This window comes from Rhipicephalus microplus, chromosome 1 (genome assembly GCF_043290135.1).
Source record: "Rhipicephalus microplus isolate Deutch F79 chromosome 1, USDA_Rmic, whole genome shotgun sequence".
NCBI lineage: Eukaryota > Metazoa > Arthropoda > Arachnida > Ixodida > Ixodidae > Rhipicephalus > Rhipicephalus microplus.
The window spans coordinates 294,191,481-294,210,071 of record NC_134700.1 but is presented as its reverse complement, the minus strand read 5'-3'; the positions used below and the strand labels follow the sequence as shown (position 1 = coordinate 294,210,071).

Below are 18,591 nucleotides of genomic sequence, written 5' to 3'. Positions count from 1 at the left end.
CGCTACCACTCTACCAACAGTGGTACTCAAAGCGAACACAACGCCGTCTATCGCCCGGCGGTGGTCACCGCCGAAATAAAGCCTTGGGGCAAGACACGTGCGCCACGCGGCGCAGACAACTTTACAGGGGGGGGGGGGGGGGGGGGGGTGTCAGCACCCTCACACCCCATATATCCATCCTTCCATCCATGCATTTTTCATGACTGTTTTCTTGATGCTCACTTTGCTTTTGACTGCACATGGGTACGGCAATGGCCAGCTTATTTTGCTTGTAAAGACAGTGCATCTCTGTGGCATACGTAGCGGTCTCACTCAAAGAGGTACCTTAAAAATGGTGGCACAGCAGCACGTTTGGGTTGTCACCTAGTAGAAGCATGCAATGCACTCATAAGGATGCTAGGCCACATGCTCTACCGAGCACTTAGCAGGTAATGGTTATCCTGAAAAGTTGTCAGTGATTAGTTACACTGGCACGATTCTTGTCTCTTGCTATCACACCTCCGAGCATTTTAGGTGCTTATTTGTAAGGGTGTCAACGCTCTGTCATGTGATAGTGGCCCTTTCCGATTTTTGGTCTACTTCACTCCATGCCATTTAGGCATTGCAGTAAAGGGGACTTTAGGACATCGGCTACAACAGCAGTGCCATCAACTTGCGAAAGCGCTGATTCAAGCACACGAAATGGTAGACATAGCTAAGGTGGGGCTGTAATTTATGTTGTTTCGAATATGTGGCAGAAAGTTGGAAAAATTGGTCACTGAAACTCTTTGGTGTTCGAAATTCGAGACATTATTACACATTGGCTTGTGACGGTGCCGTGAAAGCGTCTGAATTTTTATGCATTTCTGAAAAATTGGGCAGCCGAAAAACTGTATTCAGGTGGATAGTTAAATGGCTGGCATGCCTGCTGCTGGGTGAACACCGACACTGCTACAAGACGTTATTAAAATGCTTGCTGTAGTGACCAGCCAACTTTGGAATGCACGAGTTTCGTGAACGTTCTGGTTGGTCATTGTATGGTAAATGTAGGGACTATTTTTGTGCGTAGGATGACGCTTCAGCGCATTTCTTACTCTTTGGCTGTTACACAAACTGCTTTGTATGCAAGGATGTTCAGACTCTGAAACGGCCAAGCGATTCGCATGTCAAAAGATTTAAAATATACTAAATAGTTTCTTATGGTCATGGGCAGTATTTTAAATATCGTTTGGTTGATGAGCTCAACAAGCCAGATGTTTTCTTCTATTTTTATAGATGAAACACCTTCCTTAACAGAGGCACAATCACGAAAGTTTCTGTGATGTTTAGTGTACAAGTACATGTGATCTTCAGTCATTTTATTAATGAAGTATTTCGCCATATCCTTGTACACTAAATACCGTCGGATTAGCCGTGGATGTTATTGATAATTTCATGTTCTTCTATATTATTATTATGCATGCAGCACATTGTGCTTTTATCAGTTTGTTGTAAATGCAGTACGTGTCTTAAGTATGCTTCTAGCAATACCTGCTCTGAAAGCCAGTTTTAGTGCTCCAAAACGCATTTTTGCCTACTGCAAAAGCTGCTGCAAAGCAACCTAAACTTGTAGCATCACTGCTTGTCAATTTTATTATTTATGATACTGTAACGAGGGCAGTGGGCATGGAGCTCGAATATAGAAAAGGAAGAAGACTTGCTGTGATCGCCGGCTTGCGTTCAGTTAGCCCTTGCGCTCAATAAAGGTTTCGTTCGCCAAGTCAACTCCTGCTGGTTCAACACCCCGTTTTAATACATTAAAACTCGAATACAGAAAAATAGACGAGGGTCCCATAATCGAAAACTGGAGTGGGACCCCTTGTTAATAAAAGTTAACAAGAGAGCAATTTTCGCTGTAGTTGTCGATCGAAAGTGTAAAACGGCAAATCTGATTATTATCACCGACCGAGCAACACTGAGCCTAGGCTACGCAAAAGACGCGACTGCGTCTATATCCAGTGTAGTTCAGTCATTGAAATTATGTTCATTCATGGGGCTTGCTAGTGCTCGTCTCGGTGCTCTTGTTCACTTTTTACCAACAAAAGTGGTGGCTTCAACATGAGCAACTGTGAAATGATATCTAGTAGTACAGTGAATGCTCGGTAATCTGTAGCTGCCTGGAACGCAGCATGATTATTCAATAAACAGCAGTGCACGTTTAAATGTGCATCTGCTGACTTGTGCCATTGCCACCAATAAAAGCACACAGTACTTGAAGATGTTGCCCAAAGTACCACTCAGAAAGCCTTTTATTCCTCTTTGCCAAAGTGTGAAAAAGATACTGGCCTGGCACTCTAGCACGATCGTCCAATGGTGCGCAGTGGTGACGCCGAGGAGCGTTTCGAAACTACTACAGGGTCCGGAATACTCAATGACTTAGATAGCGAAAGAATGAACATAATGAGCTTTCCGTGATACAAATGTGTGCTTCTCTATCTCGGCCTGATACTAAGCGACAACTGACACAATTTTATTGAATGATAGAGAGGCCCCGCCGCAGTGGTCTAGTGGCTAAGGTACTCGGCTGCTGACCCGCAGGGCGCGTTCGAATTCCGGGTGCGGCGGCTGCATTTCCGATGGAGGCGGAAATGTTGTAGGCCCGTGTACTCAGATTTGGGTGCACGCTAAAGAACCCCAGGTGGTCTAAATTTCCAGAGCCCTTCACTACGGTGTCTCTCATAATCATATAGTGGTTTTGGGACGTTAAACCCCACATATCAATCAAATCAATGAGTTATAGAGAGGTCGCGGAGACTCCATGTTGTCCCGGGTAGTTGCGTGCAGCACGTTGCCTGTGCTGCCTATGCCGTTACTGCCTGGCGGCTCGGTGTACTGTGCACGCAAATTTGCAGTGTCGATTGAACGTCCATACTCTGCTTCAGACGGAGCGCATATTAGCCAAGTTGCATGTTGCATTAGCGTTTGGAAAACGAACTTCCTGCAAGTGAAATGCTCCCGAGTTTATCTAGCGGTAACGAAAACAAGAGATAGGCATCGTTCATCCCATGTGTTTTTTGAGTTATTTTTTTTTTTCAGCTGTACATGATGTGTAATGAAGGGAATACATAAGCACACATGAACAGGGTGTTCCAGCTATCTTGGGAATCGCGGTATTCTTGTTTCCGAATTAATTTTTTTTATTGCATTCACCATTATTTCAACTTGTTTAGTTTTCTTTTTATTTTTAATTTTTAATTTTCATATGTATATTGAATACTTACTTTATTCTGCTATCTTTGCATTTCTTTGCGCACTGCAGGCACTTTTATCATCTATCTACGTATCTAGCTATCTATCTAGCCGCCTATGCTTGTGTGCTCTCGCGATCACCCCACTAACTTAGGGTAAACCAAAATATGTATGGGAAGGTGAAATGATCGACAGAATATGACCTGCTGGTCATGGACATGGATAATGTAACTATTCAGCAGATCTCACGTACTTTGGAAATCGATGTTATGCGAAGCATGCGGAGAGAAGGGGACTGTGTTGTAATGCTTTTATTGAGTGAAGCGTTATGAAATGGCACTAAAGATATGTACAAATATTGTATGCACAGACATACGTTAAACAGTCGCATGTTAACTGTTGCGTAATGATACCGTGAGCAACACCAGAAGCAGTAAGTTAATACGTAGCTCTTGTGCCAGCAAGGATAGCGGCCTTGGACACTGCTAAATAAATGAGCTTTAGCGGATAGCGCTTCATCACTATTGCCGTTAACGGGACATGACAGCTGTATGAAAGTACCTATCTATCATTTATAACATTGGATAGCCAGCCCTGCGACCACAATAGACGTTTCACGAACATTACGGTCTGCTTGAAAATAAGTTCTGAGACCTGGTGTGGATTTGGGGTAGACTTGACTGACACGCAGAATGTGGAGTTCGATTCCTGCTGGTACTATGATATTTATTTTATGCTTTTGTTGGGTCAATGCTGCCGGTGCCAGCTTTTAAGGGCGAATCTTTTACGAGTCATCCTAGTTGGCGTCCATCACTCCCCACAACACACAAACCGACAATGAGCACCTGCACAACAAAAAATGAAAACATATGTGTAAACAACCGACTTTGTTTGTAATCAACTACATGACGGCACAATAAATGATTGTCTGTGCCAACAGTCTGCCTGTCCGTTTGTCTGTGCATGCGTCCACATGTCCATCCGTCAGTGTGTCCATCTGTCCGTCCTTTACACTTGTTGACATTTGTCTTCCTTTACACTACTCGACAACTACACTAGTAGCATTTTTTTATGTGCGTCCAGTAGTGTGAGGTTCCGTACAGTGAATGAATGCAGCTGCGTATCAACTGAAGAGCGCTTGGAAGTGGCAGAGTAGCAGCACACTTCTATTTCATAATTCACGTGTTTCGTTCCTTTTCGTTTTTTTTTTTTAATAGAAACAAACCAGCCAGATTTCAGAAAAAAAAAAGCTCGCTTCTGGAGTTATTTCAGGCAAGGTGCAACTTGGAGTCAATATTTTATCAGTATGAGCAAAAATAATAAGGTTGGCAAAATAAAGTTAATTAATTAAGTAGTGCTTTGTGATGAAACAATAGAGGTTGTATGTACACACTACTACCACTAATATTCAACAAGTAGGACTTTCATAGAATGAATGTTTTTCTTTTTTTCTTTAATCTTGGTTCAAGTTAGCGGGGGCACCCTGTGTACATATTGTCACGTGTCTTCACGTCGCGACAATATTTGTAAATGCTAAGTCTGGTAACTTTGAATGTTTCGTGAAAACCATAGGTACTGTTTTGTTATTCACCAACCAAAGTAAATAATTTCGATTAACAGTGATATCTGACCATAGAAATTGGGTCCAAAATTAACTCATGTTGCTCCAAAACAGCTTTTTTACTGTGCCAAAGCTGCTCCAAAACAGCCTTTTTACTGTGTCAAAGCTGTTCCAAAATAGTTTTATTGCTGCTCCCTGAGGCGCTCCAAAACACTGATGTCCACTTCCATCCAGTCCTGGTTAATAAAAATATGATGAAGCTTTGATAGGGGTAAATCATTCCACAGTTTTATGGCGGTAAATGTCGAGGTCACCTTGTCGTAGTTAGTATGTACAATAGACAAGAGAAAGTCTTTGAGCCGATAGGTTGGCATTTGCATCGGTTTTGTTTCATTTTTTAAAAAAAGATATTGCACAGACTAGTTGGGTCATGACAAATATGCCTATTCTTTTTTATAATATGTGATATATACTGTTTAAATTCGATTCGAAATTTTTAGACTAAAATCACTATTCTCTTCGAATCTTATGCTCACTATTTGCAGAAGCCTAGTCTTAGCCAGTGCTGCTTTATCACAATTATAACCAAAATCGCAATAGGGTCTCGTGGCAATAGCTTTTGTGCCAGCAAGGATAGCGGCCCTGGACACTGCTAAATAAATGAGCTTTAGCGGATAGCGCTTCATCACTATTGTCGTTAACGGGACATGACAGCTGTATGAAAGTACCTATCTATCATTTATAGCATTGGATAGCCAGCCCTGCGACCACAATAGACGTTTCACGAACATTACGGTCTGCTTGAAAATAAGTTCTGAGAACTGGTGTGGATCTGTGGTAGATTTGACTGACACGCAGAATGTGGAGTTCGATTCCTGCTGGTACTATGATATTTATTTTATGCTTTTGTTGGGTCAATGCTGCCTAGTGTTAGCCAGTGCTGCTTTATCACAATTATAACCAAAATGGCGATAGGGTCTGGTGCCATGCAAACTAACCTATAAACACCACTCACTGTTTTTTGTATGTTCGTATGTACATTTCTGAGAATACTTGACTTTGGATAGACTAAGGCATTTGTCGCAGTTAACGTCAAGAAGTTCGTGGAACACAAGCATATCAGTATGTCATGATTATCTAGATGCAAGAATATGGACCTGCCCTGCCGCAAGGGTCTAGTGGCTAAGGTACTCGGCTGCTGACCCACAGGTCGCAGGATCGAATCCCGGCTGCGGCGGCTGCATTTTCGATGGACGTGAAAATGCCTACTCAGATTTGAGTGCACGTTAAAGAACCCCAGGTGGTCAAAATTTCCGGAGCCCTCCACGAAAGCGTCTCTCGTAATCATATGGTGGTTTTGGGATGTTGAACCCCAATTAGCAGTATAGCAATAGCAGAAGATTATGGACCATTATATATCGGAACAAAAAATGCTTATGGTTTCCTATCTAGATTTTTTGTATTAGCTGTGCAAAAATGTAATGATGTATATCAAATATAAAGTGTTTGCATTGCTCTTGTGAGACATACATCATCTATGGTTCGTGAAATAAGTTACATGTAATCATTTGTCCCTTTATTCCTAGGCTGAGCTGAAGGTGGTGAAGCTTCGCAACAAACAGCTGTGCAACATCCTGGCCCAAGGCGAAAGTAAGCGATTTAACTTGAATTATTTATGTGTAATGGCATCATTAGCTAAGATTATTTTCAGGGTTGCATGATTTTTTTAGGCTGTTCTTGCCTTGAGAAAGATATTTCGGTGTTCTGCACAATTAGACACTGAGAATTCAATTAAAAGGTTACCTGATATCACTGTTGCTCACAGCTTTATTGTTGCTTTATCGCAACAATTCTGTGATTTCATGCCTGTGTCAATTGTAAAAAATAGAGTTACAAATATATGTTCGAACAAGACAGAAATCCTCAGAAAGTTCGGAGCTTGAAGTGAATCAAGGGATGTAGCTGCATCCAATGTTTTAGAAAATGGACTTTGAGAACAGAAGTTTCCTTGTCTTCATGTTTTCTCTATTGACTGGCTTGTTGGCTGGCTTGCTGTCTTCAATTTTGTTGCAAAGTTGTGTAAACCAGCCTGGAAAAACACAATGCGGGATTGCATTCCTAGTTATGAGGTGCCAGGTTTTGTTTTGTTGGGTAAAGAGATGGACCAGGGGTCGTCACGTGGGAGGATGACTTTTACAGCGAAAGCTCAAAACAAAGGACGCAACAGCTATTGCATGAAATAAGAAATTAAAAATATCCAGGATGGAACATGTGTGAACCTGGGTCTTCTCTGTGCCAGCCCAGTATTCTTCCACTGAGCCATGCTGGTGCTTGAAACTCCAGTGCACAAAAACCCTTCACAAGCGTTATGTCAGAAAGGAAGTGTATTAACATATACAATATAACATGGTAGAAGAGTAATATAATAATCAGGCATCACACAGTATGAAATTCATTACTAATGCTTTCAAAGGAATCCGCCAGAATTCTTTATTATCAGCCACTGCATCAATTAATGGAATAGTGGGTACTTTGCAAGCGTACTTGTTTTAGTAGCCCCAAGCGAGTGCAATTTTTTTATTTTTTAATCATTTACCCATTTTTATTAACAGTTATGCTTTTCATGAAGTTGAATCTCAGGGGTCCAAGCACCGAAGTGACTAACTTCTTGCCTACCTTCTTTCCCATGGGTAACTGAAAATCTCACGCCCAATTAGCAAAGCACTGGCCAAATGCACAAGATCGCTGTTTGTGGACAGCAGACACTGTAGTGGCGCCTCTGTTCTGTCACATCTGTTGCATTGCCATAAATGACGTTGCACTCACGTTGTGGCCAATAATTGTGGGATGCCAGATGGATGGTGGGAGCTAATCAATAAAATTTGTTTGTAAACAATGTACCTTGAAATCCCGTGATTTGGCATCAAAGATGGAAACATGTGAAGGAACCCACTCCACAAATTTTATTTAGATCTGGTGACAAAATGTTTCCAGAGTTGGCCTTCAAAGGGCCCCTAAACCACACAAAGTATAATGGGAGATGCTACTTAAAAATAAAAAGGAAAAATTCAAATCTGTGGCCTTGGGCAATGACATTTTTAGTGCTTGCATTGGTTTTTATGCTTAATTCAAATATGCAGTCTGTTTTATATGAAGTTGCATAGTTCTAGTTATGTGCCAAGACAATTTATATAATACAGCTCTTTCTGAACACACTTTTCCCACCACCTAATGTTTATGCTTATAAGCCATTAATAGCTCATATTGCTCCACATTAAGTGTAGAATACCAGTAACTATCAAGAAAGTGTGTATAATAAATTTAAATGGACAAGAAAAAGATGTGAGAAGTCTCAACATTCCCAGTCTAAACCATATTGCAGGCTACAGGAGGTGATGCAGGATATGGGAGAAATAAGGGTGGAAAGGAAAAAAGAAAAAAAGGGGCAATTCTCTTTCAGTCACTTCAGGAACTCTGGGAGTTAAATGCATTCTGTACTTTCATTTGTCTATATGTGGCTGCTTTAAATTTTATTCTACTTAGCTAGCCTACTCAGAACTTGAGTCTACTTTCAAAGAGCAAGGTATGAGCAGTCTGTTAAAGCTAGTACGTAACCATGCCTGCAGCTAGAGCTGGTACACTTGTTAATGACACTGCAATAATGAGGCTGATGGATGAATTACAGCTTAACGGGGGCATTCCATATGTATTTAAACATCACTTATAGCACAGTTTGGCAATACATTACATTATGCAGCGCACAGATACAGTGATTGAAACAAGTGCTGACATGCAATCTTGGCCCCTCTTTCATTGGGTCTTGTGTGTTCTGTGCGTGTACCAGTCATTGAATGATGGTCTGGTACCTCTGGATAAATGTACTAGAAAGTGTCACAGCAGCTTAAATAATTAGCTATAATATTTCAGTCCTGTTTTGTTTTTGGTGCTAAGGAGGGGAATGTGGTGTGCAGACATTGACTCAACAGCATTTCTGTGATGAGAAAAGGCGGCTGTCACATGGAATATAGCCAGAAACAGCATAATCTGTGCTCTTGTTTGTATTTCTTTCTTAATAGCAATGTTCGTACCGAATACCGATTTACCGGTTCACATGTTTATTGTCTTATCTGAGCCATATTGATTAGCAATGAACTGAAAGCACTTCAATTGGTGCCTTCGGTATTCTCATGACGAAGTTCTTTATTGAACTTATTGAGCTTCCTAGGGCTGGTACTTTGACAGGAAATATTCTTCTGGAATACTTTTGAGAAAAAGATGAATGCTTTTTCAAAATGCCTTTATTTTTAGTTATCTGTTTACACATAATTGTGATTACATTTGCAGTGCAAGATAAAGCAGAGATCTTGCGGGATTTTGAGGAAGTTACTCAGGTCAAGGACGAATTAACTCAACAGGTGAGACGCACCTCATCAACATTCGGGAAGTGTTCATCTCAGTATAGCATGTTTTCTGCTCCAAAGGCAGAAGCGGCTTTGGTGAATGTGGATGTCTAGAGCGTGGTTATTCATCTGCAAGGCTCTTCTCTAAATCAAAGTTCTATATTCAGCCACTGTGTAATTTAGCGATGCAGCATTGGCATTCAAATGAAATGGTGTACCTTTTGCAGAACAATGACTGAGCCTGAGGCAATTCTCGTTGAGCTACTTTAGAGTCCTTGGCCTTTTGTATAGGGAGCTTGCATGAATGGCGGCGACGCTATGCACTCTGGGTAGGCAGTCATTTTTTTTGTCAGAGGCGGTCGGGAAGGGCAGCAACGCAGTCGTGTTTGCGAATTATAGCATAGCTTGAAGGCGTGATCGAGTGCAAGTGCGACGCAAATTTAACTCCAAGAACAGTCGTGCACAATGCCAGCCTAACCGGAAGACTACATCGCAACGCTGTGCCAGAAAGACCTTGAGCGGTACGAAGAAGAGACGAGAATTAGCTCCGAGTGGACCCATTCACGCTTCGTGTGGGCGACTGTGTAAGTGACGTGCACTTGTGGCCGCGCTTTGACAGCTCCAATATTCATAAATTTCTCGTTCCGAGGACGAGTTTGATTACCTGGGAGCTGTTGAAGTCGAGAAAGGCAATCAAGGACCACAACTTTGTGACGAGTGGCTGGTTGAGGGAGTCGTAAATGAAGAAATTCGCCGCCGATACCGTGATCGTCGTCACTCAAGCAAGAGGTGTTAAATTACTTGATTTTGCCGTATAGGCTAATGTTTGTTTCTGTTCAGGTTAACTTTCCAGTGTGTTAACAAGCCCGCCGTCGACGCATTGTTCATGGGCAAGAGTGATGGCAAGGTCCTTGCCGCACACTGCACATGCATAACCGGGAACAGCGAAGCCTGCTCACATCCCACTGCACTGTTATTCTTCGTGGAGTACGATGCACTTGCACGAGAAGAGCGCTGCTCAATTTAGCACGTCTTAATTGAGCCGGCGGCGACTTTCTTCACTCACGGCTCCCATACCCAGCCACCCTACACAATCTTGTGACGCTCGAGGGCCTTTCTGGGCTTCATCTGCTCCCGGGTTTTCAAATTTGTCCTCGGAACGAAAAATTCATCAATATCAGAGCTGTCGACGCCCCGCCACAAGAGCACGTCGCTTACACAGTCGCCTGCACGAAGTGTGAATGGGTCACTTGGAGAAAATTCTCGTCTCTTCTTCGTACTGCTCGAGGTCTTTCTGACACAGCGTTGCGGTTTAGTCTTGCTGTGAGGCTGATATCGTGCACGACACTTCTTGGAGTTAAATTTGCGTCACGATCGCACTCGATCACGCCTGCAAGCTACGCCAACACTCGCTAACACGACTGCACTGCTGCACTCCCCGGCCGCCTCTGACAAAAACATGGCTGCCAGAGTCCATAGCGTCGCCGCCGTTCATAAAAGCTCCCTATTGTGTACTGTAGTACTCCTGTCACACTGGGCATTTTGATGTCATTAAATTCAAAAGGCACTTTGTGCAACGAATGTCATGCGCTCCGTGGTGATGCTGCACGTAAAGTAGTAGTCTCATTTGGTCATGGTGTCAATGGCAGTCATTCCGAAAGAATTGGCCAGGGAAGTTGTGGAAGGTACAGTGGCTGAAAGGTGAGTCCATTTATATCGAAGTAGACATTGCTTCTCTAAATAAACATTCGTGGAAAACACTTTCAGATTGTCCGACCACGACAAGTCGTAACAAAGCTTAGGGAGTAGCCACAGGCGACAATTCACCATAGGTGACATTGTTTCCAAAGTCCACCTGAGTAGCTTTTAAGAAAGGCTATTGCTATTATGATTTGCATCTTGTGTTGAGTATTGCAGTCTCATTCCTGCATTTGCTATGGCAAGCTGTAGCAATACCTGCTGCATCACTACTCTTTCACTGGCTTTGTAGGCAGAAAGTGGAGATAAAAGTAAAGTCAACATGGCACCACGACAGTGTCTCATAAAATTCAGTTTCATGACCAGCAAAGTACATGCTTGAGCTAAGCTGTGTTTTGTTTTTCTGACATGGAAGCACTTCACCACACAAGTGATCAATGGTTGCCTGAATGCAGGTTACCGAGCTGCATGCTGCGCTGGAACAAGAACGATCAAAGGTGCGCTTGCTGCAACAGGATCTCAAGAAGGTGAGGCTCATCTTTATAAAGTGCACTCAACTCCTCCGTTGCATGATGGATGTGTTGCATGAAGAAAAGTGATAGTTTGGCCAGGTCCAGAATTTAGGGACTGTATGTTCACCCTTATGGCTGTCTCTTGCTGTTACGGAAATTGACCAAACTTTTAGGAGCATTCCGTCAACTTCGCAAGCACGTCTGGAAGTGTTCATGACAGCAGTGCAGAAGTGGAAAAATGAGTGAGGTGCTATTCAGTGTAAGCATTTTGACTTGGCCCATTTCTTCACTCTACACCGTACATGCGGCTGGGTCGGAGTATGCTGTGGTGATTATTTAATTAAGCTTTCAGAAAAATATTTCCGAGAAAAACATTTTCAGTACGTAATTTTTTTTTCGTTGCCGTTTTTGTTATTGCCTACCTGTAGATGCTACTGCCATAGGCTAAGGATATCCACGGCACCAACGATGTCTGCTAGCAGTGCTCTGTGTGCCTCAAGAAAAAAAATCTGTCTATATCTATGGGGACTGGGATGGGGAACAAGCAATTGATATCTTGAACAAGTGCGTCCGTCGTTCTTCTGATGCTTGTAGGCGAGGTTGTAGGCTGCAAATTGTGTACCGGCTAGTCTCCCAGAGAGTGCAGGCAGCCTGCCCTCACACACGGTAGACACAAATGAAATCTGATGATACATTTTCCCTCAAAGTCAACTGCCAGAGCTACTTTTTGCTGTACAAAATAAATAGAAATGTATATTTACACACAATGCAATATTATTCTTACACAATAAAAGGTGGTCACAGGAAAATATATAGACGAGGGCCCATAGTTGAAGTCTGCAGCGGGACCCTCGGTGAATAATTGTTAAGAAGTCTAAAAAGAGTGAGCAAGTGAACAGCAACAAAACGATATTGAAAAAACAACATACAAAGCTAAAATACGTGACTTAAACACAGTCGCAAAGTACAACGAAGATTAAAAAAACTGACAAAACTAGTTGTAGCACAAGTGATGTATTGTGGTGATCAGAAAGAACAACCTATATAAGTAGTAATATACTGAATTGCATAAATTTATATTTGTAAATTAAAAAGTTTAATGGTGGGTGTATTTGAATTGATGAAAAGAGGATGAAGTTTTGATAGTCAGCGGTAATTCATTCCACAGTTTTATGGCGGTGAAGGTCGAGATCATTTTGTCGTAGTTATTATGTACAATGGGCAAAAGAAAGTTAGAGCTGGCTGTAAACCTGCTGTTTTTTTTTATTAGTAAGATAACTGTAAATAATAAACTCATATGAGAGCTGTTTATTAATCAGTTTATAAAACATAATAGTGAGATGATAGCTAAACAAGCCTGATAAATGTAGAATGCTGCAGTCATGAAGTAATAGAGACGCATTGGTGAACAAGTTGCTATAAGTGATGATGCGAATGGCTTGGTTTTGTAAGTGCTGAATAGAGGACAAATGGTAATGATGTGTATTATTCCAGGAGACAATGCCGTAGATGATTTGACTGTGAATGAAGGTAGAATACAATGATAATATGTATCATTAGAGAAATATGATTTTGATCTAATTATAACTCTTATGCAGAATGTACATTTATGTTTAATCAGAGCAATATGATCAGAAAACTTAATGTAACAATCTAGTTTAATGCCCAAGAAAAATGTACAGTTACAATTCATGATAATATGACTATCTGAAGTTAAATCAGGTCTATTTGGTAGTATACACTTAACAGTTCTAAAGATTATAAATTTAGTTTTGGTAGTATATTGATGGTTAATTGATTTGAAACACCACTCAAGAATTCATTCAAGCTCACTGTTAAGGTTAGAGATTAAGCAATTTACGTGATGGTAAATTGTTAATATGAATAGAAAAAAGGTTAAGGATCTAGTATAGATCTTTGCAGTACACCTTGATTAATAATTTTGCTATTGGAATAAACACCACCTGTAAATACTGCTTGCTCTCTATTAAGCAAGTAACTTCGAATGAGGTTTAGCATGGGACCGGTAATGCTAAATGACTCCCAATTTTAGAAAAACACGGTTATGATTAATAGTATCAAAAGCTTTAATGATTTAAGTCTAAGAAAACTGATGCAACAAAATTTCTATTTTCAAGGGAGTGACAAATGTAGTCTGTTAGCGATAATAAAGCTTAGTTGAACTTTCAACTTTTTTATATAATCATTTAATTGTTTACACAATAATCTCTCTACGATTTTGCTGATTGATGATAGAATAGAAATAGGACAGTAATTATACACTTCAGATTTATCGCCTTTCTTATATACCGGAATAATTTTTGCCTTTTTTTAGTGAACTAGGAAAAACGTCGCTCTTAAAAATGCGAATAATTATGACGCAAAGTGTCTCGGAAACAAAAAGTTGTACAATATTCAGGTGGAAAACAGAACTGTTGTCTAAACCAGCACCGGTGTTTTTCAGAGCTAATTTTCAACTTCAGATAACGCTCCGCGTACTGGCAACAGTGGTCGAAAAACAACAACAAAGATGGCTGCGCCTCACAGGGTCAACACAGCACTTTCTCTATAGTTTTGCTTGCCGCTGTGCTGTATTTTATTGATTGTGGCGTCGCATTGAGTTGCTTGGTCGAAGGCTGCTTCGTCGAAGGCTTAGCAGCAGCTTAATTTCAGAATGGGTAGCACTACGACATGCTCAGAAAACAAGCATATATGAAAAATACAGTCACCCACGTAACACAACAAATTTCCTAACGCACTTGCTTATATAAACGAAACTATACTCCGCGCTTAGAGAAAGCCGAATATTGATAAGAATGCACACAAGCTAAATAGCGGTGTACTCACCGAGTAGAATTAAGTTGTGGCGAGTGAACCGACTAGAACAATCTGCCATAGTGTCCGTCGCCTTTTTTCTAATGCGTAAGTTTCTGACTTGCGCCATTCTCCATCGGACGTCGTCTGCATCCATCAGGAAGTGAGAGAACGTGCTATTTTTCTACCATGCTGCCATGCATTGAGACACACTGCAATGGTCCTTGACATTGGTTTCTTTTTTTTTTTTTTTCCGGGCACGCACGTGCGGCATGGCGAAAAGAAAGAAACTATGCGGCCGCGTCTCAACACGCGCAATGTGGTCACATGTCTCGTTTCAAGGATGACTCTGTTAGCACCGTTTTAGCACCGTTAGCACTTTTTGAAGTGAGCTTTTTTAAAAAAACTTGCTTCTTTAACTACTATATTTTTTATGCTCCCTTTAGGCAAACGATCTTTTGGAGAAATGTTGCAAAGGCCTTTATATATATTTGATAGTGTTATGAAGTTTCTGTGTGAAATAGGAAAGGCACGAAGATTTATCAATCTTAGCACACTTTTCTTTTATATGGGCCACGCTTGCATTATTTTTTCACATTTTTTTTCCTTTTGAGGACACCACAAAAAAAGCATTAATATAATTTTCAGTAATGCGTACTAAAGCCAGCAAAAAAAAATCTTCTGCACATTATTTATAGTTCGAGTTAAATTTGGCGTGAAATTTGAAAATATTGCGGTGCACAAAAACAGGACGCCCGTATCGCCACCTTCTAATATTTTGTTGCCACGCTGAGAGTGTTTTAAGAAACAAAATTTTCGGTTACGTGCACTTTGAATCTGTCCACATAACAAATAAAAACGCAGTCACAACAATAATATCGACAGAACATGCATGCTCGATCTCTCACGCTGTAGAAACATTAATCTTGCACATTTGGGCATTTTGTGTGCTGTGTAGATGAAATAAATCGGCACCATAATAGAATCTACCGCGAGTACTTTGCTTTCTCCACATTGTTCCGTTTTTCTGACTCATCAGCATATATAAATAAAGGCAAGTTTTGCAAATACGAGTCTGTGTAGGTCTATCGATAGAGAGGCTTGGTGGAGATGGCTTGAAATTCTGAGTGATTTACTTTGGCAGATATATTTTACCGTTGGAGGAGCATATCTACCTACAAAAAAATCACCTCATCCGTTAGTCACTTCATGCGTAAGATATGAGTTGCATTTGGCTTAATCAGGTTGTCCAGTAGAATTTCGATGATACGAATTCGAACGGAGCATGCAAAATATTCTTATCCCGAATTCATATGAACCAAGAACAAGTTAGCTGATTATGAAGATGAACAAGAACTTTATTGTGGTCAACACTTCGTGCTGAAAAGAACCCATGATGTTCTTTTGAACTCTGCTGCCTTCACCATCTCTCAATAAAGTGCTGCGGTTTCCTCACTCATGCATCTGGCGCTGAAGGCGCATTCACATTCGACATCAAAGTGAGCGAAAGCGGTAAAACTCATTCGAAGAAAATTCACTCGCTTTGCTGCTTAAGCGGCCGAAAAACCTCGCTGCAAAGTCAACAAAAAAATCATTCCTGGAGAGTTCACACTGAATAATTCAAGCGAAAACACCACAGCGGCTGCAAAACCATGTCCGCGTCTGTCAAAAACGTTCACATTGGTTGTGCCCCTCTAAGGAGCCGAACGAATGTGATTGTAAGGGGCAGAACGAAATTTATATTCATTCTGTTTCTCGTTCTGCCCCTCTTATGATTCTTTCTTCCAGCAGAAACAGTATAAGTGGATGCATCGTTCACGGCGCATTCAGCTGGCAGTGCAGAAGCAAGACACGTTAGGGCGTGCCAGCTCGCTGCTGCTGCTGCACCTTCTTCTGCTTCCAATGTTCTCAGCAGTCGTAATCCAAACCAGGCTCTCGATAAATGTGTTCTTATCAGGACCTTGAGCTTTGACATGCTGCACAGGTAATTTGCATAGCGTCGGCGCGATCCACTGCTGGTGGCTTGGCTGTCATGTTGAATTTGCCGCTGGTTGTTTACATCACATGGTTTGAGAGCTGGTGCAGTGGATGTAGCCAAAGCAATGAAGCAAACGGGCAATCTGCTGCCGCGTGGCGGGAAAATTGATCTCAGACCGATTTTTTTCGCGCTGGCCTCACGGCAGGGTTTTACGGCCACTCAGGCGTCGAAGGGAGGCTAATTCCAGTGAGTTTTGCTGCATTCACTTCCTTCGAGGCCAAATGTGAACGAGCCTTAGTCCCAAAGTCAAGCGGCGTTTTTTCTGAATGCCAATCGCACATTCGTATCATCCACGGTGACTTGGGAAACCGTTCGTGTAACACTAAATCACAGCGTATTGTATATAATGTGGTCCATCCAAAACAACCAGAAAATTTGTAACATCGTGAAATTCACATCAACCATAATCGTATTATCGAGATGAAAGCATGGTTTGTGGCACGAAACATACATCTTTTTGTCAGTATTACAAATATAGCTCAGCTACACTTTACTAGCGAAATAATGTGTACCAGTGGCTGATGCTTCCCCAACTTCACTTCAGCCTTCTTTTGTAGAAATAGAAAAGGTGGAGTTGGTGCTGTTTGAAGCTGTATAATGACTTCGAGTGACAAAAGTTCTCATTGAAGTCACCAGAGACCATGTCACAACCTAACGTGCTTGTTAAAAATACTAGAAACACTGTGAATTTCTAATGCATGTTTCACGGTTTGGCTACTGGATTGTCTAGGCTGGGAACAGTGGTGCTTTTTTGCAACTTCATTTTCTTTTGAAAGGGACTGACAACATATCTAAACGAGATCATCGCTGTTTTTGTTGGTTGTACTGGCCAAATGTAGACTATGTGCTGGAGGTGTCTGAAGCATTGAACAGTGTGCCATGAGGCATCCCAGATTTTAATATATTTTCACGTCTGTGGGGTGAAAGGCAGTCCTGCAAACATGTGAATAATCAACAGTGTTTGTATTTCTCGCACTCAAATTATTGGTTGACAACTGCATACAATTACAGTAGACTTGCTAAAACAGAACCTGAAGAAACCAGGAAAATATGTTTCATATAACGGCAGATTCATTTTCTGAGAGATGACCAAGGGTGCAGAATACCAGGTCTAAACCAATCACATCATAAATAATTGTTTCTTTTCAGCAGCTATTTCGTTTAATAAATTTTTGTTTAATGAAAATCTAGTTATGATGAGGCAAGCTTCTCAAAGTGCGTGAGTTCTCTTTGGTGCATTTATGCCCAGAAATCATTTGCCGAGACTAGATTGTTTTGCTGCAATTATCTTATATTGTCTTTATTAAAGGTGTTACTTTTTTTAGATGTGTTGTTTTTATTAACTCTAATTTAATAAAAGGTGCAAAAACAGTCTGTGATCTTATTTTTTATGCATGGCAATACTGTCTGGCAGTAAAGGCATGCATTTGTATGTTTCTGTTATTGCAGGGTGGCAAAAAAGAACCTCGGTAACATTCGGTCTGGCCCCCATTCTCTTCCTGACTGCCTGCAAAGTGCAAAGGCTGCACTGAAATGCAAGACACCTGGGTATTGAGGCCTTGTCTACTGAGAAACATTGCAACTACTGCCATTGCACACCTTCTAGTGTCTAGCAAGCGCTTCCTCTTCTCATGTACATACATCAGGCGGACTGCTCGATTCTTTTTTTTTCTTTTCCTCAAGGACATGTGATGTGTTTGTCCATTACTTCAGGGATCAAATGAAGTGTTTGTGCCAGTTTATTTAATTTGGAAGTGGTGTGGTACATTGTTGATTAAAGTCACATTCTTTGTTACCTTAATGCGTTGGTATTTAGCTGCCTCTGTGTGTTCTATGCACACAGAAGATTGTGTTGTGGAGGTCCAGAAAAGGAGCAGTACAAAGTAACGATGGTGTGGTCATTTTGGTTACAGTTGTGAAGTGATGGCTCAGCAAAACTGGTTTAATGCATGTCAATAAACTTCTGGCATGTAATCTTAGTTCAAGATTCTTGTTTTCAGGACTGCACCTGAGCAGCTCCTAGTTTTCTTTCCTTGGCAAAAAGAAATGTTATGCATTTAAAATACTGTACCAAGAAGCCTTGAACAGCAATATAATATACGAAAGTTGTAGTGTTCCAACAATATTCTGGGCAGGCAAAAAAGAGTCTATGTCTTTTTACCGCACGTCCTGTTATGCCAACAACATGTCTAGAAGACAGATAAGACTAATAACAAAGGTTTGTTGTTGGTTGCGTTAGCAGGGTTAGTAACGCCCTCTACAAGTGTCTTTTTACAACACATCCCTCCTTGTCGAAAGATGTGGATCGAACACAGGCTAATTACAAGTTCAAGACCAGTTATATCGAGGACCACGACATGA

The 18,591-nt window shown here is 41.2% G+C and overlaps 1 protein-coding gene across 1 annotated transcript in view; it reads left to right on the top strand.

Moving 5' to 3' along the window:
• Positions 1 to 18,031, top strand: part of LOC119159427 (G kinase-anchoring protein 1-A) — a 41,669-nt gene extending 23,638 nt beyond the window's left edge. The window contains exons 7-10 of the mRNA XM_037412182.2: positions 6,355 to 6,418; positions 9,113 to 9,183; positions 11,322 to 11,393; positions 17,680 to 18,031. Of these exons, the coding sequence (XP_037268079.2) occupies positions 6,355 to 6,418; positions 9,113 to 9,183; positions 11,322 to 11,393; positions 17,680 to 17,703 (231 nt within the window). The 3' untranslated portion in view covers positions 17,704 to 18,031. The remainder of the gene's footprint in view (positions 1 to 6,354; positions 6,419 to 9,112; positions 9,184 to 11,321; positions 11,394 to 17,679) is intronic.
• The last annotated feature ends 560 nt before the right edge of the window (positions 18,032 to 18,591 follow it).